The sequence below is a fragment of a genome, unplaced genomic scaffold (assembly GCF_019419815.1).
Source record: "Pyrus x bretschneideri cultivar Hongxiangsu unplaced genomic scaffold, Pyrus_bretschneideri_v1 Contig39, whole genome shotgun sequence".
Taxonomy (NCBI): Eukaryota; Viridiplantae; Streptophyta; class Magnoliopsida; order Rosales; family Rosaceae; genus Pyrus; species Pyrus x bretschneideri.
The window spans coordinates 2,494,695-2,517,807 of record NW_025999712.1 but is presented as its reverse complement, the minus strand read 5'-3'; the positions used below and the strand labels follow the sequence as shown (position 1 = coordinate 2,517,807).

The window sequence follows — 23,113 nt, the reverse complement described above, 5'->3', positions numbered from 1 at the left end:
TTGATTGATTACCTTATGCGGTCTGTTTACCCTTATTTTTCATTTCTATTATAAATTTCTTTATTTCTTGTCCTTTTCTTGTCTTTTTGTCTCTCCTCCCTCCCTCCCGCATCTCTCTCCCTCTTCTCTTAGCGAGCCGACGACTGCCGTCGCAACATCTCCGTCGTTCACCGGTCACCAACGCCTGTCAAACTACACATCCAGAATGCTTTTGCCGTCCTTTATCCAATCCCCAAGTTAGTTTCTATAAATTCGTAGGCGATTTTCCTCAATTTCTAATTTAAGAAACGGTGACCCAGGGTTTTCCGTCCAACTTCCGGCCAATATCGCCGGAATTGGACCTCGACCCAAGAGGTAGAAATGATCCTCTTCTCGTGGGCTGTTCTCCAATGTAAGTTCTTTTTCCAAATTTTCAACTTTCAGTTTTGGGATTGATTCTTGATTTCAAATTTTATTCGATTTTGTGTGTGAATGTCGGAGATGAGACTTATGGTAATTGTTGTATCTGTGAAGTTGTTGAAATCCCTAACGATTACGTTCCCGGTTGATAGTTGAAGCATGTCTATAGCATGATGTGGGATTGAACTCTGTGGAACCTTGAATTATTGTTAATAGGCAATCTATGAACTCTTTTGCATAGGAATTATAAAATTCATGGAAAGAATGTGAAAATGTGGTAGGAAATTAGAAAATGGGGGCCAAAATCATGTTATGATGAAGGCAATAGCTTAGCCTGATTCCTTGTTTATTGTAGTTGTATTCAGCAGCTTACTTTGGTTTTGAATTGCCTGCCGTCCAGTAGATGTTTAAGACTTAATGTGGAGGAAATTCTCTCTTGAAGTTGCTTGAACTTACCTATTTGGTAAACAAGGCTACTCAAGGGAGAGATTATCATCATCATTTGAGTCCTCAAGATTAGTTGCTGTAACCTAGAAAATTAAACATGATCAACAAGATGATACAATACTAATTAAAAGTTGTAATTATAGAGGTTAATTGAACCTAATTTAAAAGCTTACCTCCAGATTAATTGGACGTGGCAATATTTCAATGGAGCGTTGGGCGTTTGGTCTTGAATATGGTGTGCATCCACATCCATCAGGGCACCAATTTGATGAACGTGTTGGAGAAGCGCTGAAATCATGACTTGTTGAATCCTTCTCAGACTTATTCTCCAAACTCTTTCTTTGTGGAATTACAGCACCCAATGTCTTCAATTTTTCACATCCTGTCACGTCCATATTTTTTGGGGATTACCATTGAAATGTAGATCCCGCTGGACAAAGACTTGTGAGACAAGGCAGGTATTGTAGTTCAAATGTGTTCAGTTTCGGAAACAAAATCATGTATTTTGTCGCCTCTTCTTCATTTTCCTCTGGGATTCTGACTATAGTTTCCATGTCCCAACATCCTGATATCTTTACCTTTTCAAGATTCAAAAGTTCTCGGGCAATTAAATGCGAGAACACATAATTTATTCCAGAACAAGATGTCAATTTCAAATATCTCAAATTTTGGAAGCCCTGGAATGCAGACGGAATGTTTTTCCACAAGTGTGTAAACGTACAATCGTATATCTTCAACTTACGTAACTGGGGACATGTTGGAGCTGTCTGCCCATCCATAACTATATGGATTTTCAGATCAAATAGCACGCCTTCAAACTCCATTTCAGACAACTCTACCTCTTCTAAACTTGGAAACCATGAAATGCACTTCGATGGAAATATTGCTTTTTCAAATATTCCTGCACATTGATGCTAAAAGAAAAATCATTATCAGTTAAACAATTTCAAATTTCCACATATCATAGAGATTGGAGAGTGGGACATACCTCTTGGTTGGAGTATAGCTTGTTAGCTTGGAAGAAACCAACCAAACTCCATAGACCCCAGAGATTCAAATTGGTTAATTTATAGAAAGATATCATATCGGCTTCCTCATCGTGTTCCCTCCCCTGCTTCGACACAATTTCTTCCATTTGATCACATCCACCAATATCTAATCCCTGGAGTTGTACCAAGTTTCTCACTGCTGATAGTGAAAAGGCGTATTTTAAGACATCACAACATGACAATTCAAGGAATCTTAGGTTGGTCAAAAAGCTATTTGGAAGCTGACTAACTGATTGTATGCGAGGAAAGAGTGCACTTGTTGCATTTACAAGATACTCGATATTTGGACAATCATAAAGATACAAAACTTTCAAATCTTGAAATCCCTCTTCGTCTAAATCGGTGAGGGTAGAGAAATTCTTAACATTGCTCAAAGCCAATTTTTTAAATTTTTTCAACATAAGTCTAACTGCTTGACTCTCCATCAACTCCCTTGCACCACTGTCATCAATCACCAAACAATTTTCGAACGCATAAGTTGTCATCATCAACTTCCTTGCAGCATGTCCATCGAACGACTCCCTTGTTCCAAAGTATATATGGAATTTTATTGTTGGGCGTTTCAAGACTATGTCTTTTGGCAACAAGTGGATGACATTGGGGGGGTATTTCTATGGATAGAACCTTCAAATGATCAGACAGAGACATCACCTCAGAAATGCTTGCCATCCTCTTATCTTCTCTTCCTGTTCCAAGGTCCCATTGATCAAAGCTACCCATCATATACAACTCTTCAAGTCTACATAAGCTGGAGAAGATACCATGTGGAATCACCTTAAGATTCTTGCAGTTTGTCGTATCTAACAACCTCAACCGTTTAAGTCGTCCAATTTCCCTCGGCAACTCATGCATGAAATAACAATCCCGAAAGCTGAGGATTTCTAAATTCTCCAAACTCCCAATAACATCAGTAGACATGCCATAAAAGTGAGACCCATCTAGGCACAAGGTCCGCAGGTTCTTCAGTACTCCTAGTGATCTTGATGAGCCTAGTACTTCCATTTCCACCAAAGCTAAAACCTTCAGTTCTTTCATCTCATTACAAATGATGTCCATGCTACCTTCTGAAAAACGTCCTTTCATTGTCTGTAGAAGCTCAAGTTTTGGGCATTTCAAACCAACGGGAATCTCCAATTCGCCAACAAGTGAGATTGTAGTGTAATGGTCATATGTAGATAAATTTGACCACCCTTTATTTTCAGCATGACTTCTTATCAAAAATCCATGTGAATCTCTTGAAGCAATTGATATGGCAACATCGCGAACTATGTCATGCATTTTTGTGGTCTCACTCCTGCCACCATCTAGTAACAAAAACCTTCTTTTTAGTTGGTCAACCAAAGAATGCACTCTATTTCTTGCATCTTCCAAAGTAAGATGTCAGAGGCTTGGTCTGCTTACTGCAACTACTAGTGAAAGCACATGATTCAAGGTCATCTTCGGCCATCATTTCATTTGGAACACCGGGATGGCCTTGAACAATCATTGCTAGAACGGCTTCAGAAGGAGTACAAAACTGTTTCATCCCCGTCTACAAGCTTGCTGAAAGAGGACCAGAGTTGTATGTCATGGCTTCATAAACAAGCACACAACTCTGTCATCTATGTAAGCTTAGGAAGTACAGCATTCATGGATAGTAAAAACTAGCTAAAATGGCATTGGGTCTGGCCAACAGCAAGCAGCCTTTCTTGTGGGTGATTTGGATGACGAACAGTTATCTGGAGCACTCGCTCGTCCTCAAGCGAGACAAGTACATCCTCGTTGGAGAACGCTGACAACATCTCCGTGAGGACGTGGGCATTTCGGGTCTTTCACTGCCGTGAGCAAAGTAACGAATGTAAAATGCACACTCATTCTCAATCATTGTAAGTGTCTTAATAACTCACCAAGCATATTACTTGTCGCACCATAACCTTGCTCCCTAGCCTTGACATGCTTAATCCATGGGTAGAAAAGAAATCATCAATAGCCACCTTAAGTGAGTCAGCAGTATTATCAATGGTTTGTACAACACATAAAAAAGGCTCGATCACATGACCTTTATCCACAAAATGTATTACAATAACCAATTGCTTAATTGAAGACATGTCATGAAGCTCATCGATAGGAACGGAAAAAGTGTGAACCACCAATATCTTTAACGATTGCATTGATGATTTCCATTGAAAAAGCAGTTATGACGTCCTGAGTATCAGGTGAAGTCAACTTTAGACCTAAGGGAGGATTTCTCAATGTGATGGCTTTTAACTCCTCGTGATTATCACATTGGAAGTTCCTGAGTCCAAGAAAAACTCCTTCCTTGTTTGAACCTTAATATTCATCGCCTCTGCAATATATAAGGCCTTGATGCCCTTGATGCAAAAGAAACCTCATACAAACAATTGATACATCCAAAAGAGTGTTACATTCCTTTAGTGCTTGGTGTTGCTTTAATAAAGCATCATAGGTTCTCCAAGCTTGGTTGAGGATGCTATTCCGTCCTCCAACATGACCCTGCAACCTTTCCTTCTTCCAATTAGAAAACCCTTTACTAACAAAGCAATCACCACAGAAATACAAAGCATCTTTTGCTATAGTATATTCCAACCAAGTCGGAAGCTCATTAAACCAAGCAGAAATAAACCTTCTCGGACCCCCACTAATATTCTTGTTGGGAAAGTCATGGTCTCGAGTCAGAAAATGACCCTTTTGTATATATGCTCTTCGAACTTGCTCTCGAACTCGAACATTGGGATGGTAATCCCAAATTCAAGTGCGTAGCAAGGGACTCTACCAAGTTGATTTCGACGCAAGCTTGTTTCGAGCTTTTGTCATTCTCTTTTGGAGACAATGACGACTCCATTGACTCATTAGATGATTTTCTTTTCAAGCACCTTCCATGGCCACTCCACTTCAAAATTTTGGGTCTTTTAGCACATATATCATACGAACCAAAAATTCTTCAAAATCCTAATAATTATTCCAGTATCATCCAACAATCAGAAATACTACAAAAGTCTTCCTGTATTACTGCAAGGGTACACAAAAAATCCATTGGATTAAATTTACTGAGGAAGCAAAGAGTGAGAGAGAGGGAGTTTTGGAGTCCTCAAACGTCTGAGAGGGAGAAAGGGAGGGAAACAAGGGCGAGGAAGGAACTTTGTGGGCAGCGACAGGGTAGGGGGGCACTTTGGGCTTAAAGGCATTTTCGTGTTTTTGTTTAACCAAAAAGAAAAAAAACATCTTTTTATTTTTCTTTAATACAATGATATATTTACATAAACTCGTCACTCCTAAGATTCGAACCTAAGAATGAATACTATTAAATCGCAATACTAAATGTCAATTGTTAAACAATGATATATTTACACAAACTCAAAATGGACCGGATTAAAGAGTATAAGAGAGGGTCAAGTTGGCCACTTCATAGACAACAAAATTTATTTCAAGATAGAGATGTTGGGTACTACAAATCCAGTCACATTATAAATATATAATATCAATATTATTTGTAGTTTGATATAAATATTTAGACAATCAAAATTTGTCATTTGGTCAAATAGTGCTAAATAGATAAATTAAGGTCAAATGTGAAATTTTCAGAAAGATGTTGACAAATGCTCATTTCTTACTTAGGATGAAAAGGTAGAGTAAAATATTGTTAGCCAATGAAAGAGAGAATCAAAGAGTGGAGGAGGAACTATTTTGCGATTCATACGTGTAATCCTAGTGTAGAAATCACACTAATCTTCTTTGTATCGTTCTAATTTTATGAGATGTCCATGAAGGAGATTTCATGGCGGTTTGCTCATAGCGAATTTAAGAGAACATTGATGCTCGAACGATGAAGATTTTGGTTGTCAAATTGGGCTCTTATTTGCTAGGGAGTTTAGGTTTCAATTTGAGCTTTTGAAGGGAGACACAGAAGGGGTGATTGATTAATTACCATCTCTAACGAAATCCAACACAAAGCAGCATGATGGCGTAATCAATGCTCCAAAACTTGATAATTCTAAGACACAATCCAATTGTAGTATGAAAAACATTCACATTGTGGTATTTTGGATGTTGGAATCGGAACATTCGGTTCACTAAAACAACATTTATAAAAGAAAAGGACAAGGATTGAGCTTTCTAGGTTCTTTTTCTTTGCGATGGTGGCTCCATAAGTCAGGCCGATACCGAGCTCTGCAATGGTGGGCTCTGCAAATCATGGTTGCCATATTGCAAAATCCATCAAAAACATTCTCAGGGAAAACGTTCATATGACCTATCATCTTAATATTTTCTTGTAGTGCTCATCAATATGAACGCGTGAGCATAAGCAGAACGAATTTCAGAACTAAAATAAAGATTCTACGACACTACAAAGTTTAAGGATAGTATAATAATTTTGTATTACCATGATTGATTACCTTATGCTGTCAGTTTACCTTTATTTTTCATTTATATTTCAAATTATTTTATTTCTTTTCCTTTTCATTTTGTTTCTTTTTATTTAGATGTGTATTAAAAGTGAAAAAAAAATTAATGGTATTCTTCTTATTCGTAAATTGTATGTGGAAAATCTTATATTCGATTATCATTACATGCGAATTTGAATTATATTACATCTAGCCATTATTATTATTATCAAAACATGTTCTGTCTCTTCTCACATACTAAACGTACTTTTGATGATAGATAATATTATTTATTCCAGCAACAAAAAAAGAAAAAAAGAAGAAGAATTAAGATGTAAAAAGTGGTAGAAACCCATTTTCTTTCCTCCTCCCTCCTCCCTCCTCCTCTTTTGCACTGCAACAGGAGCCCAATTAAACAGCAAGCCGACGACTGCCGAGTGCCAAGTGGACACAACAGCTCTGTCGTCCACGGGTCACCAAAGGCTCTCAAACTACACACCCAGAATGCTCTTGCCGTCCTTTATCCAATCCCCAAGTTAGTTTCTATAAATTCGTAGGCGATTTTCCTCAACTTCAAATTTAAGAAACGGTGACCCAGGGTTTTCCGGCCAATTTCCGGCCAATTTCCGGCCAATATCGCCGGAATTTGACCTCGACCCAAGAGGTAGAAATGATCCTCTTCTCGTGGGCTGTTCTCCAATGTAAGTTCTTTTTCCAAATTTTCAACTTTCAGTTTTGGGATTGATTCTTGATTTCGAATTTTATTCGATTTTGTGTGTGAATGTCGGAGATGAGACTTATGGTAATTTTTGTACCTGTGAAGTTGTTGAAATCCCTAACGATTACGTTCCCGGTTGATAGTTGAAGCATGTCTATAGCATGATGTGGGATTGAACTCTTTTGCGTAGGAATTATAAAATTCATGGAAAGAATGTGAAAATGTGGTAGGAAATTAGAAAATGGGGGCCAAAATCATGTTATGATGAAGGCAATAGCTTAGCCTGATTCCTTGTTTATTGTAGTTGTATTCAGCAGCTTGCTTTGGTTTTGAATTGCCTGCTGTCCAGTAGCTTTGGTTTTGAATTCCTTGTTTAAGACTTAATGTGGAGGGAGAGCTAGCCTGAGGTGTGAGTGGACATTTATTTAAGAAATGTTTTTTCTTTATCAAATATTAAGCATGCCTAGATAAATATGATTTCCGTTACGTTTAGGAGAAAACCAGATTTTATGAATTAATAGCGGACCTTGTAGTGTATGTTCGTATTATTCAGCTTTCATTAGTTACGGCTAGCTAGTGTATCATAATATTGTTCAACTTATATGTAATGTAAGTGATCAACATTGCAGTATATTCAGCTTTCCATTCTACAGACATGTCATTCAACTTACACATGTATGGTATCACGGAATTTTTAGCATTATGAATTGAAATGCAAATATTGGTAGCTAGAGACAACATTTCCAAATTATCATTATAAATGGCAATACAAGAACTCGAGCACAAATAAGCAAAACACAAATGATGCGAATTTAGAAACAAACAGTAATAATCGCAATCGAAATTTATGGTACATAAAATAAGCAACGTAAATAGTATTTTTGGAATGAAATTCTGGTGCAACAAATGTCCTTTTATTGGTTTGTACATATGATATAGTAAACGAATTGCTGTAGCCACAACGTTCTTTAAACTCTTTTCCTGCATGCATTGGAGAATATTAGAAATCACTGAAATTGGAATAAGTTGAAACGCTTATGCTTATTGTATATGTGTTTCCAAAAATAGCTGGTTAAGGACTCAATTAATTTTTAAGCCACTTAGCACTACGGTTATGTTTATTGTATATGTGTTTCTGATAAGGTTTCTCTTGAGGCAGTTGGTAATCTGAAATGCTTCTTCCTCACACCTTAACTGCTATTAGCTACCTCGGAAAAATGAATCAGGTAGCAGATTGTGGTTTTAGATCCAAACTGTTCAAATTTTCAAGTGCTATACATGTATGTATATATTATATAAAACATGGTAGAATATTTTTTGAGTGCTATATAGATAAGTTGGAGATGGAAACATGCTAACCTTTGTGCTTGATCAATCAATTGTGTTCGTCCTTCCTGTTGGTTTCGTCATCTTCATCCTTGCCTTCGATTTCGTCATCGTCATCCTCACTGTATTAGAAATAAAAGACGATGTTTTCTTGAGATATAATTGACTTTTCTAATATATATATATATATATATATATATATATATATATATATATATATAAATACACGTTAGTGTGCACATACTCGCATACACACACACACACACACATATACATTAATATATGTATGCTATTATATAGTCTTCTGTAAAAACTTTAGAAATTCCACATATACATCAAGATTTAAAAGTGAGATGTTAAAAAAAAAAAAATATATCATCTTTAAATACGCACACATAAGTGATTGAAAATTAGAAACTTTAAAGTAAAGCATATCAGTGGTTGTATATTGATGATGCGGTCTTCCAGGTGGACACAAAAGTGATTGCAAATTAGAAACATTAATCTAAAGCATACCTTGTCCATTCCTGTCGAAATGCGGGTTTTACTTGCAATCGGGGATTATGCGTGTCAACAAGCTTAGAATCAAATGGCCTTGAGTCTTGCACATTAATAACCTCCAATAACTCCAAAGACGGCAACTTCAAAGTATAAGCTTCACCACAAAAATACTTGAGTTTTGGCAGACTTTCAAGCTTGATGGACTTCAATTTAGGTAATGTAATTATTTCAGCTGTTTCTTCTTCTGCGGCAACGATTTCTTCCATCTGCTCACACTTCCCAACTTTTATGTCCTCTACACTCACAAGAAGGTTGACTATGGACAAAGAAAACAAGTATTTCAACCGGTTGCACCAATCGACCTCCAGCGATTTCAAGTTTCCGAAGCTGCTTCCTGTGAACATCGGTTGTGAAGTACCCGTCTCCCAAACACACGTTAAACTTGGCAACGTATGTAACCCCAAGTACCTCAATTTTTTGAATGCTTCAACAGAGTGACTACTTTCTTCATGCTCCGGTCCCTTGAGTTGGAAAATCACTTCCATTGAATTACAGTCAATTACAAAAAGATTTTCGAGATTATCATCATCATTTGAGTCCTCCAGATTAGTTGGTGTAACCTAGAAAATTAAACACGATCAACAAGATGATACAATACTAATTAAAAGTTGTAATTATAGAGGTTAATTGAACCTGATTTAAAAGCTTACCTCCTGATTAATTGGACGTGGCAATATTTCAATGGGGCGTTGGGCGTTTGGTCTTGAATACGGTATGCATCCACATCCATCAGGGCACCAATTTGATGAACGTGTTGGGGAGGTGCTGAAATCATGACTTGTTGAATCCTTCTCAGACTTATTCTCCAACTTCTTTCTTTGTGGAATTACAGCACCCAATGTCTTCAATTTTTCACATCCGTACACGTGCATATTTTTTGTGGATGACCATTGAAATGTAGATCCCTCTGGACAAAGACTTGTGAGACGAGGCAGGCATTTTAGTTCAAATCTATTCAGTTTCGGAAACAAAATCATGTATTTTGTCGCCTCTTCTTCATTTTCCTCTGGGATTCTGACTATAGTTTCCATGTCCCAACATTCTGATATCTTTACCTTTTCAAGATTCAAAAGTTCTCGGGCAATTAAATGCGAGAACACATATTCTAGACCATAACAACGTCTCAATTCCAAATATCTCAAATTTTGGAAGCCCTGAAATCCAGACGGAATGTTTTTCCACAATTGTGTAAACGAACAATAGCATATCTTCAACTTACGTAACTGGGGACATGTTGGAGCTGTCTGGACATCCATAACTATATGGATTTTCAGATCAAATAGCACGCCTTCAAACTTCATATAAAACAATACTACCTCTTCTAAACGTGGAAACCATGAAATGCACTTTGATGGAAATATTGCTTTTTCAAATATTCCTGCAGATTGATGCTCAACACTTGGCGTTGTTTCCTGAAAAAGAAAAATCATTATCAGTTAAAGAAAAATTATGCACCAACTTAAGCATTTCGTAAGAATTTCAAATTTCCACATATCGGCTGCCTCCTCGTATCATAGAGATTGGAGAGTGGGACATACCTCTTGGTTGGAGTATATCTTGTTAGCTTGGAAGAAACCAACCAAATTCTGTAGACCCAAGAGATTCAAATTGGTTAATTTATGAAAAGATATCATATCGGCTTCCTCATCGAGTTCCCTCCCCTGCTTCGACACAATTTCTTCCATTTGATCACATCCACCAATATCTAATTCCTCGAGTTGTACCAAGTTTCTCACTACTGATAGTGAAAAGGCATACTTTAAAACACCACAATCTGACAATCGAAGGAATCTTAGGTTGGTCAAAAAGCTATTTGGAAGCTGACTAGCTGATTGTATGCGAGGAAAGAGTGCACTTGTTCCATTTACAAGATACTCGATATTTGGACAATGATCAAGATACAAAACTTTCAGATCTTGAAATCCCTCTTCGTCTAATTCAGCGAGGGCAGAGAAATTCTTAACATTGCCCAAAGCCAATTTTTTAGATTTTTTCAACATAAGTCCAACTGCTCGACTCTCCATCAACTCCCTTGCATCACTTTCAACAATCACCAAACAATTTTCGAACGCATAAGTTGTCATCATCATCAACTTCCTTGCATCACTTTCAGCACGTCTATCGATCATCTCACAAAATCCCTCTGCCCCAGTTCCCAAGCATATACGGAATTTTATTGTTGGGCTTTTCAAGACTATGTCTTTTGGCAACAAGTGGATGACACTGGGTATCTGTATGGATAGAACCTTCAAATGATGAGACAGAGACATCACCTCAGAAATGCTTGCCATCCTCTTATCTTCTCTTCCTGTTCCAAGGTCCCATTTATCAAAGCTACCCATCATATACAACTCTTCGAGTCTACATAAGCTGGAGAAGATACCGTGTGGAATCACCTCAAGGTTCCCGCAGTTTGTCGTATCTAACAACCTCAACTGTTTAAGTCGTCCAATTTCCCTCGGCAACTCACACATGTAAAAACAATCCCGAAAGCTGAGGATTTCTAAATTCTCCAAACTCCCAATAACATCAGTAGACATGCCATAAAAGTGAGACCCATCTAGCCACAAGGTCCGCAGGTTCTTCAGTAGTCCTAGTGATCTTGATGAGCCTAGGACTTCCATTTCCACCAAAGCTAAAACCTTCAGTTCTTTCATCGCATCACAAATGATGTCCATGCTACCTTCTGAAAAACGGCCTTTCATCATCTGTAGAAGCTCAAGTTTTGGGCATTTCAAACCAACTGGAATCTCCAATTCGCCAACAAGTGAGATTGTAGTGTAATGGTCATATGTAGATAAATTTGACCACCCTTTATTTTCAGCATGACTTCTTATCAAAAATCCATGTGAATCCCTTGAAGCAATTGATATGGCAACATCGCGAACTACATCATGCATTTTCGTAGCCTCGCTCACGTAACTATCTAGCAACAAAAACCTTCTTTTTAGTTGGTCAACCAAAGAATGCACTCTATTTCTTGCATCTTCCAAAGTAGAGCAGTTGCTAAAATATCGTCGACCCCACCCATATCGAACCAAATACTCAATTGGAATATCATAATCTTCTGGAAATAAACAACAAAGTAAAAGACATGACCTGGCTTCATCACTCTCCAATCTATCATAACTCAATTTTATGCTAGAATAAACTTTGTCATTCACTCCAGGGATGTTCACTGGGGTAGAATTTCGCAGCTGATTAAGGGCATCATCCCATTCACGCTTGTTTTTCTTTTCTAAGGCTTTTCCAGCAGTTACAATTGCAATAGGTAAACCTCCACATTCCTTCACGACTTCTTTTGCAATGGAACGTAAATCAGGATCATTGAAGGATTCATCTACCATTTCTCGAAAGAGCTCCCATGATTCTTCTGTTGTTAAAGTCGGGACTGCAATAATTGGTTGACTTCCCATCCTGTTGCAGACTTCCCAATCTCGTGATGTCAACAAAACTTTGCACCCTTTATGAGCATCTGCAGAAGGGAGTCCAATAGCCTCAAAATCAGGCTCTGTCCAGACATCATCTAATACAATCAGGATCGTTTTTATTTCCATGAGTCTTCCATGTAGCTTTAGTGCTCTTCCGGGCTCGGATTCCTCCTCAAATTTCAAACCTATTTTGTCCGCAATTTCCGACTGGATCAGCCTAATACTTGGACTTTGAGACACAGTTGCCATTACAATTTTATCAAACAAGTCTAGGTTTGCCAATCTTACGATGATTTTTTTCACCATTGTGGTTTTACCCACACCCCCCATTCCACAAATCCCGATCATTCGTACTTCTTCCCTCTTCAAACCCTCTATCACCTCATTCATGTTTGCCATTCTGGACTTAAAATCCTGAAAACGTTTCTTGAATGTTGACCATATCTCTGGTGGAGGTGTAGGATGGGCAACATTTTCAAATCTTCCTTCGTTTTGGAGCTGAAGAACATGTTGTGTAATCTTATAGGCTCTCCGACTCAAGCTCCATCGATACACACATCGCCTTTTCTTGCTAATTTCCTCAAACTGCAACACTTTTTTGACCAGGTCGTCGTTCACATTCTTTAGCCAACTCTGAACATCAGGTTTGATGATTTCACCGTTCCTTTTGGCAGCATTTACCAATCGCTGCACTCCATCTCTGTTGTCAAAAAGCTTTTTTATCTCACCCCTAAGACTTTCAAGGTTGGAATGGTAATGAATCAAATAGCCAAACTCTGTTCCTATTGGTGTGACCAAGCATTCTCCAATTTTTGAGGCAATTGCAATTATAATTTCCATTTCCTTCTGAAATCAAAGACTATGGCTGGAGTGATCCTCTTTGCTGGTGTCTTTTGTATGTCTCGCGCTCAGTTCTCTAATGCCTAAACCAAAGAAGCACCCCAACACAACATTAATAATCATATATTTTTGTCCTGTTTAAATCTAAGTTGTATTTTATTTTTATTTTTATTTTATTAAAGGAGCAGCTGAGATTCGAATTTAGAACCTCTTTCACTACTTAAAAAAATTTCACACTTGACGAACAATTAGCTAGTATTGTTCAAAACGAGTTACAAAGATCTATAAAAAAATATCCAGGACATGCATAGACTTATGTGACTAATGAACTATTACATGTATGTTTACTTCAGTTATTTAGTACCATATTATTACAAAAGTATTAAATATTGTGCAAGATTGCGTACTTTAGCGTGATATATCGCATCACGAAAACTGTTTTGCGAGATATCCTATAATATCACGATATCCCCAATATTTTAAGATATTATGATATGATAAGTAATTTGATATATCGTAGCGTTGTTTTAACTTTTATTTCTTTATATTTTTTTTTTCTATTGTTTTTTCATTCCTCATGGCGTTACCGTAGACCTCACACCTCAGGATTTTTTAGCAGCCCTCATTGTTCGTTTCAAATTTCAAGCCTCCTTCCTCCATCGCCCACTGTTTTTGACAATATAGGCTTAGTTAGAATTAAACGCCTACAATTTAAAGGTTTTATTTTTTTATTTTTTTTTATTATTTATTTTTAATCAAACATATGTGCCTTTTAGGATTTTTTTTTTTTTAGGGATCTTTTGATATATGCGCCTCAGTTTTGAATTTTCTAGATCAAACATCTATGTCTTTTAGTGATTTGATTAAACTTTTTTTTTGTCATTATTTTGGTGCTATATGCACATTGTATTGTAACAAATTTCCTATAATCTATCATTTTGATTACACTCTCCTTCGTTAGAGATAATTGTCAAAAAAAAAAAAAGGTTAGATTCAAAATTATTTTCACAATAATGCTACAATTTAGCAATAATTATTTATGATTTAAGAAATTTTTTTTTTCCAAAATAGTTTAAAATATTTTTAAATCCTCCAAAATCAAATGTACCGAAATAAGTTTTTCTTTTAGTATGTTAAGAGAAAATAGGCTTGATAATAATATAAAGGTACCAATACACAGTGTGTACAAAATAAAACGTACCAAAATAAAAATAATGTACCAATATTAACAATATGTATCAAATCAAACCTACCGAAATTGCAAATAAACGTACCAATTAATAATTTTTGTAAATTCAAACGTACTTGCAAATAATATATATGTAATGTATTGTACATAATAATAATTCGTCAACAACTATACTTAAAAAAAATATATATATATATATATATAATTTCACAAAAAAATTGAAAAAATTACTTTTATATTGATCACCAACTATTTGAAAATAAATAAAAAAACCATTTACAATCGAGGAACTTTTTTATTAATTTCTTTTATTCCAATAGATTTTTTTAACAAAAAACAAAAAAAGTGATCGAAAAAACATATTTGGAAGAAGAGAAAATATAGTTTAATTAATAATATCTCCACTAAATAAGGAAAAGTGCATCATGCAGATAAAATAATAAATTCAAAAATTATTTTAATTTTAAAAAATAGAGATGACTATTGGTCAAAGTACTTTAATCAAATTTTAAAAAGACACTGATGTTTAATCTAGGGTAGTGCTATTCACACACCCCATTTTATCTCTCATACACCCTTGTTAAATTTTTGTTCATTGATCTTCTTCAATTCATTCTATCCAACGGTCGAAATTGAGAAGGGTGTGTAGATAGCACCACCCTTAATCTAAATAATATAGAAAAACTGTAGAGAATTCTAATTTTCCCTTCTTTTTTTTTGGGTATCAAGTATCTATGCCTTGTAGGATTTTGATTAAAGCACTTACGTGCATTAGACCGCATCATGCATCTCTCCATTTATCAAATTAAAAATTATTATTGTGATCTTCAAAATTAAAATTTTGTATATTGGTTTGTTAATTTGGGTTTTAATTAGTTAAGCGATTTTTTTTTTTTTTGAGATAATCTTGGTTTTTTATTCATAATATTTATCCAATTATCTCTTTTTTATAATTTTTCCGCACAAAATATTTTTTCTCCTAAACTTTAAATATAATTTTACCTTCAAGATAACAAAAATAGTGGATGTTTATATATTTTTTTAAATTATTATGTATACATTTTATTGAGAGAACTATTTTGTATACATTATTGGTAGGTTTATTATTGGTTTTCATACTTAATTTTGTTCATATTATCTACTGGTATGTGTAGTTTTAATTTTTGGTACATTTAGATGTGTACATATCATTGATTGTTATGTTTAGTTTGAGTATTTGGCACAATTTATTTTAGTTAATGGTATGTTTGATTTTAGTTTTTGGTACGCTTAATTTAATTTTTGGTACATATCATTGATTGATAACTTAATAATTATGTCTCTTTATTTTGGAGTATTAATAATAATAATAATAATAATTTTGGTTTAAAGAAGGCTAGATTTAGGAGCTTTGGGTGTTGTTTCTGGAAGAAATTGGTGGATTAATGATAGTTCATGTAATTTTGAATTTTAAAAAAAAGGACATTTTAATAAACGTGCCACCAAAATTGTAGAAAGTAGTTTAATAAAAAGTCTAAAAGCTAGGAATGTTGGGTCTATCAAATTCAAAAATCAACTACCTAGATCAAAATTATCTTTTAAAATAAGATCATCACTGTGTAAAATATTTAAATTTGTATTTGTTTATTGTGTTTCTGAACTTGAATTATTTGAAATTGTTGTTGATACATAGGATTCTTTATAAATACTCTTGTAATTCTAATTTTTAAACAAAAAATCCACCTATATTTAAATATCAAATTGAAACACACCTTTTCGGATTGAAAGTAGCAAGCTACTCCAGTACTGGTACAGAGGCCAGGTGGAAGGTTGTTTTGCCCCGTTGTCCTTTACTTGCTTAGTGGCTTCTGTTTGAGGGCATCTGAAATTGTTTGTTTCGGTATTAACTCTTGTAAACGGAATCTGAATCCATTGACATGTAGACAAAGAAAATAACCTCTTATTACAAACTATTTACATCCTGCCAAAACATCTTAATTATATCAACAAACTTTACTAATACCTACAGTAATGATGAAATCCTAAATTTCATCTAGTTTCTTTCCTTATTTTGGCAAGCATTTTAGTTTTATAGGATACAACACACACACACACACACACACATATATATATATATATATATATATATTCTTCTTTTTATTATTATATAATGATAATCTTCGTAAAAATAAAATCTAGGTTAACAAAATAAAACTACACATGTAGTGGGTAGTTTTTTCTTTTAATTTTTAAAAATAAAAATATAAAAAATATTTCCACAAAAATAATAATAAAATTACAAATAAAAATAACATCTAAAAGTGCAAATTGCCAAACGCGCTAGCGTGTGGTAAAAGGATAGTATCTATATATGTGAAATATAGGTAAATTAAACCTTGAACCAAATCATGTTCTTTATCTTCAAGTAGATACTTTAATCTAAGTAAAATAATTTACCTATATCTACCTGTGAAATATAGGTAAACTAAATTACATCCTTTCTGTTCAAGGTAAATGGTTTTGCATTTATTATTACATAGATTAAGCACATTTTAGTTTTATTATACATTCAAGAAGGTGCTCAAATGCCTAAAACCAAAGAAGCAATGCCCCAACACAGCATTCACAATCAGATATTTTTGTCCTGTTTAAATCTAAGTTGTATTTTATTTTCATTCTTATTTTATCAAAGGAAGAGTTAGGATTTGAAATTAGGACCTCTTTCACTATGAAAATTTTCACAATTAGCTAGTATCGTTAGAAACCAGTCACCGAGATCTACCAAACAATATCCATGACAAGTATAAACTTATGTGGCAAATGAACTATTACATGTATTTTTACTTCAATTCTTTAGTATTATATTATTACAAAAGTATTCAATATAGAGCGAGATTGCGTGATATATATATTGTATCGCGAAGGCCGTTTTGCGAGATATTCTATAATATTACAATGTCCCCAATATTGTATGATACTTGCATGATATGACAAACAACGTGATATATTGAGGTTTTTTTAGTTTTTTAATTTCTTTATGTTTTTTGTTTTATTGTTTTTTCATTCATCCTCATCCCGTTATCATAGGCCCCACACCTCCTCTAAGTTTTTTTTTCAATTTTTTTCCAGCAGCCCTCATGGTTCGTTTCAGATTTCAAGCCTCCTTTCTCCATGACCCACTGTTTTTGACAGTTTTTCAGCCCAGCGAGATAACTTATCAAATTTTATTTTTTTTTCAATTTCTTCTCTGTCTTTATCTTTTGTTTGAGTTTTGTGTTGATCTTTGTTAGTTTTCTTCTATAACTCATACCTTAGGGCTTAAGCGTCACTTAGCTCAAACCCGTAAAGATATGAAGCCTTGCTACAAAGTCCCACCGGGTTGCTTAGCATTTGAATATAACTTAATTAGATTTAAACGCTTAAAATTTAAAGATTTTATTTTTTATTTTTTATTTTATTTTTTTTATATAACATATGTGCCTTTTAGGATTTTGATCAAAGAACTTATGTACATTAGGTCACATCAATATTTCTCTATTTATCAAATTAAAAATTATTACTGTAATTTTTGAAATTAAAATTTCATATCTCTTTTTTTTTTTTTTTTTTTTGAACAAACGATATTATTTATACTAAAGGGAGAGGAGAGAGTGGGCTTAGCTTCACAATAGGCTAGCAATAATGTGATTCAAATTCGCCTTTGGTGAGAATTGAACTTAAGACTTCTCACTTACAAGTGAAGAGGTATGTCACTGGACTGTAATACTAAGTGGCAAATTTCATATCTCTTAATTTGTCCTTCAATTAGTTGAGCCATTTTTTAGGAGATAATCTTGGTTTTTCGTTCAAAATATTTATCAAATTATCTCTTTGTTATAATTTGTTCATAAAAAATATATATTTTTTCTCCTAAAATTAAAATATAATTTTAACTTCAAGATAACAAAAATGGTGGATAATTAAAATTTTAAATTATTATGTCTACATTTTATTGAGAGAATTATTTTGTATACATTATTGATACGTTTATTATTTGTTTTCATACTTGATTTTGTTCATATTATCGATTGGTACGTTTAGTTTTAATTTTTGGTACGTTTAGTTTTGTATATATCGTTGATTGGCACGTTTAGTTTTAGTGTTGGTACGTTTAATTCTAGTTTATGGTATATTTGATTTTAGTTTTGGTATATATAATTTTAATTTTTTTGGTACATATCATTGATTGATAACTTAATAATATGTCTTTTTGTTTTGGATTTGGTTTATAGATGGCTAGATTTAGGGGCTTTAAATATTATTTTTTGAATCAATTGGTGGATTAATGGCACTTCATGTAATTTTGAATTTTGGAAAGAGGACATTTTAGAAAAAGTGGCACCAAAATTGTAGAAAGTAGTTTAATAAAAAGTCTAAATGCTAGGGATGTTGCACCTGGTTCAAAATTCCCCTTACTTGTATAATAGATATGTGAAATAATTGTAAATTAAATCTTGAACCAAATCACATTTTTTATCTTTAAGTAGGTACTTTAATCTACATAAAATAATTTACCTATACCCATATGTGAAATATAGGTAAAATAAATCTTGAACCAAATCACATCCTTTATATTGTAGGTAATTATTTTGCATTTATTATTACATACATTAAGCACATTTTATTGTTATTATATATATATGTAGTAAAATAATTTACCTATATTTATATAGAATATAATTAAATAATTTTGAAAAAAAAAATATTACATTCTTATATTTTGTTGATAACTAATGCTCACATATTTTGAAAACGGAAAAACTAAACCACAAAAAATCCTAATTTATGCAAATTTGAAAAGCAACTAAGGAATTTAAAAAGGAAAAAAAAAAAAAACAAATGAAAACCCTAGCATCATATCCTTTTATTATTAATATGCAATGAAATCATGATATTAACATTTGTTTTTAATCTGTCGTAAGGGTATTTTAGGCATCTGAAAGTACAAAACTGTGTGAAGTCAAACCTAATCAATAAAATTGTTGAGCTGGAGCCTAGTTATAGTGTTGGAGCTCAGTTGAAATACAATATTCGGCAGGCACTAGAATGTAAAACTCACACTTTTGTTTTTTTTGATCAGGCAAGGTAAAAACAAACGCCTAAAACAACAAATATTGGAAAAAAAAATAGAGTTTTTAAGAAGTACATACGTACCTGTATCGTAAATCAACGCAATGCAACTGTGCGGCAGAGTAAAAGTAAAATTATGAAATATATGCCTTTGTTCAGCAACAGATCATAAGTCTGGTACTGGTAGTGGTGCTTCACGAATTTGCTAGAAAATTTGAATGTTGAATGGTAGCATGCACAAGGAGGGCAGATTATGCACATCAATGCAAATATATGAGTAGATAACTTCAATGTGGAAGAGTTAATAAGAGCTTTCTAACAATATAGGCAGGAAAAGCAATAAAATATATATGTTAAGTCATTGAGTTTTTGTTAAGAAAATATACTATGATGAGTTTTAGTTAAAGAAAATTGAATTTTAAGGTTGTAAAGTCATATATGATGGTTTCAGTGCATGTGTATATTTATTTACTCATTATTATTTTATAGTATGCAAATTTTAAATAATTTACATTTCACCACCACATAGCAAACGCGATTTCAAACTTTTTGTATTACGATGAGAAAATTAAATATTTGATTATAAGGGCGAGTTAGCTCAATTTCAGTTGACGTCGATGGACATCAAAACACAATAACATATAGTGACAAACACCTAAACAACAAATATTCAAAAGAAATGGAGTTTCGAAGAAGCACATACATACCTGTATAGTAAATTAACCCAATGCAACTGTCTGGTAGAGAAAAAAAATGAAATTCTGAAATCTATGCCTTGTTCAACAACAATATGTACTGGAACCTGGTGCTTCACAGATTTGCTAGAAATATAATGTAAAACCATCATTTTTGTTTCTTGGTCACACAGGGGTAAAAATGAACACTTAACACAACAAATATTGAAAAGAAAGAGTTTCCAAGATGCATATATATATATATATGTATGTATGTATGTACCTGTATTGTAAATCAATCCAATGCAACTGTCCGACATATTAAAAGTTCTGAAATCTATGCTTTATTCAGTAACAACTCATGTGTCTGGTACTCGCATTGGTACTCACGAATTTCCTAGAAAATATGAATATTGAATGGTATCAAGAAGGACAGATTATGTTACCTCAGCAATGCAAATATATGAGCAGATAACTTGAATGGGGAAGGGTTAATAAGAGTTTTCCAACAATATAAATAGAGAAACAAAAAAAAAATATTTAACGAGCATTACCTCAAGAGGAGGTGATTCTAAAGTAAGGTATTTTTATTCTCTTTTAACACGAAAAGGACAAAGTGAGAGAATGGGATGCTTTGCTTCCGAACCCATTTTGGATTCTCTTTAACAATAAAAAAGTGAAAAAGATTTGGATGCTTTGCTCACAAACCATTTGGTATTCTCTTTAACAAGAAAAAGGATAAAGTGAAAGAAAATTGGATGCATTGCTTCCCAACCCCAAATTCTCAAAGGACGCCATCCTCTTCGTGGGGTCACATTATTTCATAGTACAAACGTCACAATTAGAATTGGTAATCTATTTCGAATAATATTAGGCTTACTATTAGTCATGACATATAAATTTTGTACAAATTCGTTTGAAAATGTTTTTAAAATTACTAAAAACGTTTTTTATGAATTTTTTTTTATTTTTTTATTCCTATTACAATATATGGAATCGAACAATGAACCAGCCTAATCCTAGTAACCCATTTTCCAACAAGGTATCATAAGCTATCAGAATGTCCACCTGCAAGGCACATCTAGGAAGACCATTATTTCTATGGTAATTTTTCAGAAACTCCTTCAAAAGCATAATATCATCTCCAATTCGCCTGCCAGCGAAGAAAGCAAATTAAGAGTTGCTCACGATAGAGGGAAGGACATCCTTGATCCGATTGGCAAGAAGCTTAGCGATAATATTGTAAATAGCATAAAGAGGAATTTGTAACAATAATCCCTCAACTTTAATTGAACTGGAATAATAGTTCCTTAACTAAAAATATGTGATCATTGGTCACTTAACTCATCAAAATGTACAGCTGTGATCATTTTCGTCCACTTTGTTAGAACTTACGTCAAAATAAGACACGGGTCATGCACGTCAGGCTGAATCAAAAGGTAAATAAGAAAAATCAAATGAGAAAATTGTTGCAATGGTCCCTCAACTCTAACCCGATTGGAGCAATGGTCCCTCAATTTTAATCCAATTAGAGCAATGGTTCTTCAACATTTACCTAATTGTTACAATGGTCATTTAACTATGACTGATTTTGAAGGAAGTTCTGACGGAGTAGACGAAAAAAACCATAGTTGTACATTTTAATGAGTTAAAGGACTAATGGTCACGCGTTTTTAGTTGAGGGACCAACGCTCTAATTGGGTTAACATTGAGGGACCATTGTTACAATTTTGTTGACAAAATGGGGCCAAGGGTTATAGAAGGTAGCGGTAACAAGCAAAAACTATGGTCTTTTCTTTCTGCAGTGAAGAACAATTACTCATGAGTTGTTTTGTTGGAAGTATGCCCACAAAGCCACTCATTTGATGTAATAGCTTTTTGGAATACTTATTGTGTTAAACTTTTATATGTTTAATAGAAGGGCAAAGCTTATTGTTAATCACTATTTATAGTATCTTGTGTTTAAGCAATAAGGGAATCCAAGGAATGTATTTGATCTAAGAGACAAGTGATTTAAGTTAGTTAAATTAACGAGACCTTTCTCTTATGTTCATTCCTAAAACGTTCCTAGCCATAGGATTGCCAATTGGGCATTGACAATCCGCTAAGGTTAGTATGTGTTATGTCGACTCAAAGCGTGAGTATGAACTAGTCTCAAGTCATTTGGTGTTGGACACTAAGGCAAACACATAGGTGCTCGAAAGAGTAATCGAGTACACTGAACTACGATCAAACAAGAGTTCGAACATACATGTCATGTAAGAACTCAATAGTTGCAATATGCAAAGTAGTCCTTTGACCTGAGGCATCATTGATGTCTAATGGTTAGGTCCTTGATCTTTGATTATGTCAACGGCATTCCATTGGAGTGTCCACGGCATTGTTGGGGTCAAGCTATCTAGTCATGTAGGCATATGAATGTACAACAAGGGATCTCTAACCTTCCATGATGGAAGGAGAATACTCTAAGATATGATTCGAGAGTCTTTGGCCAAAGCATATGAATATGACTAAGGAAGATGTTCCAAATCTTATTCGATTGAATCATATAAAGAAGTATCACATTGGATAGTAGACATGAAACAAACTATCACTCAAACAATGTGATTAAGAGTATTGTATTAGAGAAGGACCGTATTGCATTGTAGTTGTAACTGGATAGGTTCTCCAACCACTTCTACTTAGCTTGGGTAACCATGACATGCTGCTAGGCGTCACCCATGGTTTGTGGAAGCCCTAAAGATTAGCAAACACTAATTTAAGGGAGAATTGAAATGTGGTTTCAATTCACAATCGATCGTTATGAGTAACATCGCCCACTACCTCGCTAATTGGAACCTAATGGATCGTACACCGAGTAAAGATATAAGTGAAGAAATTATATGAAATGGATAAGCAATTAAATGGTTTAATTGAAGAATGGTCAAGATTAATTAAATAGTTAATTAATTATACGAAACGTTCGTATTGGGCGTTTAAGTTAGTTTTGGGCTTCGGGGCACAAAAACG

General features: G+C 34.1%; 1 protein-coding gene, 1 long non-coding RNA gene and 1 pseudogene across 2 annotated transcripts; 1 reads left to right on the top strand and 2 right to left on the bottom strand.

The window, feature by feature from the left end:
* Nucleotides 1-1,807: 1,807 nt before the first annotated feature.
* LOC125468517 lies at nucleotides 1,808-3,266 on the bottom strand (annotated as a pseudogene).
* Nucleotides 3,267-6,402: 3,136 nt separating this feature from the next.
* Nucleotides 6,403-8,845, top strand: LOC125468594. The gene is made up of 2 exons (XR_007250996.1): nucleotides 6,403-6,978; nucleotides 8,790-8,845. It is a non-coding gene; the product is annotated as an uncharacterized LOC125468594 (long non-coding RNA).
* On the bottom strand, nucleotides 7,721-20,630 carry LOC125468560 (probable disease resistance protein At4g27220). The gene is made up of 8 exons (XM_048564534.1): nucleotides 20,388-20,630; nucleotides 19,515-20,251; nucleotides 16,094-16,244; nucleotides 10,421-13,236; nucleotides 9,533-10,294; nucleotides 8,838-9,442; nucleotides 8,355-8,443; nucleotides 7,721-7,976 (listed from the first exon to the last, which is right to left on the bottom strand). Exons 4-7 carry the CDS (start codon nucleotides 13,151-13,153, stop codon nucleotides 8,371-8,373), a joined length of 4,173 nt encoding a protein of 1,390 aa, XP_048420491.1. The 5' UTR covers nucleotides 13,154-13,236; nucleotides 16,094-16,244; nucleotides 19,515-20,251; nucleotides 20,388-20,630; the 3' UTR covers nucleotides 7,721-7,976; nucleotides 8,355-8,370.
* Nucleotides 20,631-23,113: the final 2,483 nt, after the last annotated feature.

Coding starts and splice junctions, on each gene's coding strand:
- LOC125468560 (XM_048564534.1), bottom strand. CDS start 13,153: ATGGAAATTATAATTGCAATTGCCTCAAAAATTGGAGAATGCTTGGTC. Junction 9,443..9,532: donor CACGTCCAATTAATCAGGAG/GTAAGCTTTTAA, acceptor TTAATTTTCTAG/GTTACACCAACTAATCTGGA. Junction 8,444..8,837: donor TTTCGACAGGAATGGACAAG/GTATGCTTTAGA, acceptor TTTCTAATACAG/TGAGGATGACGATGACGAAA.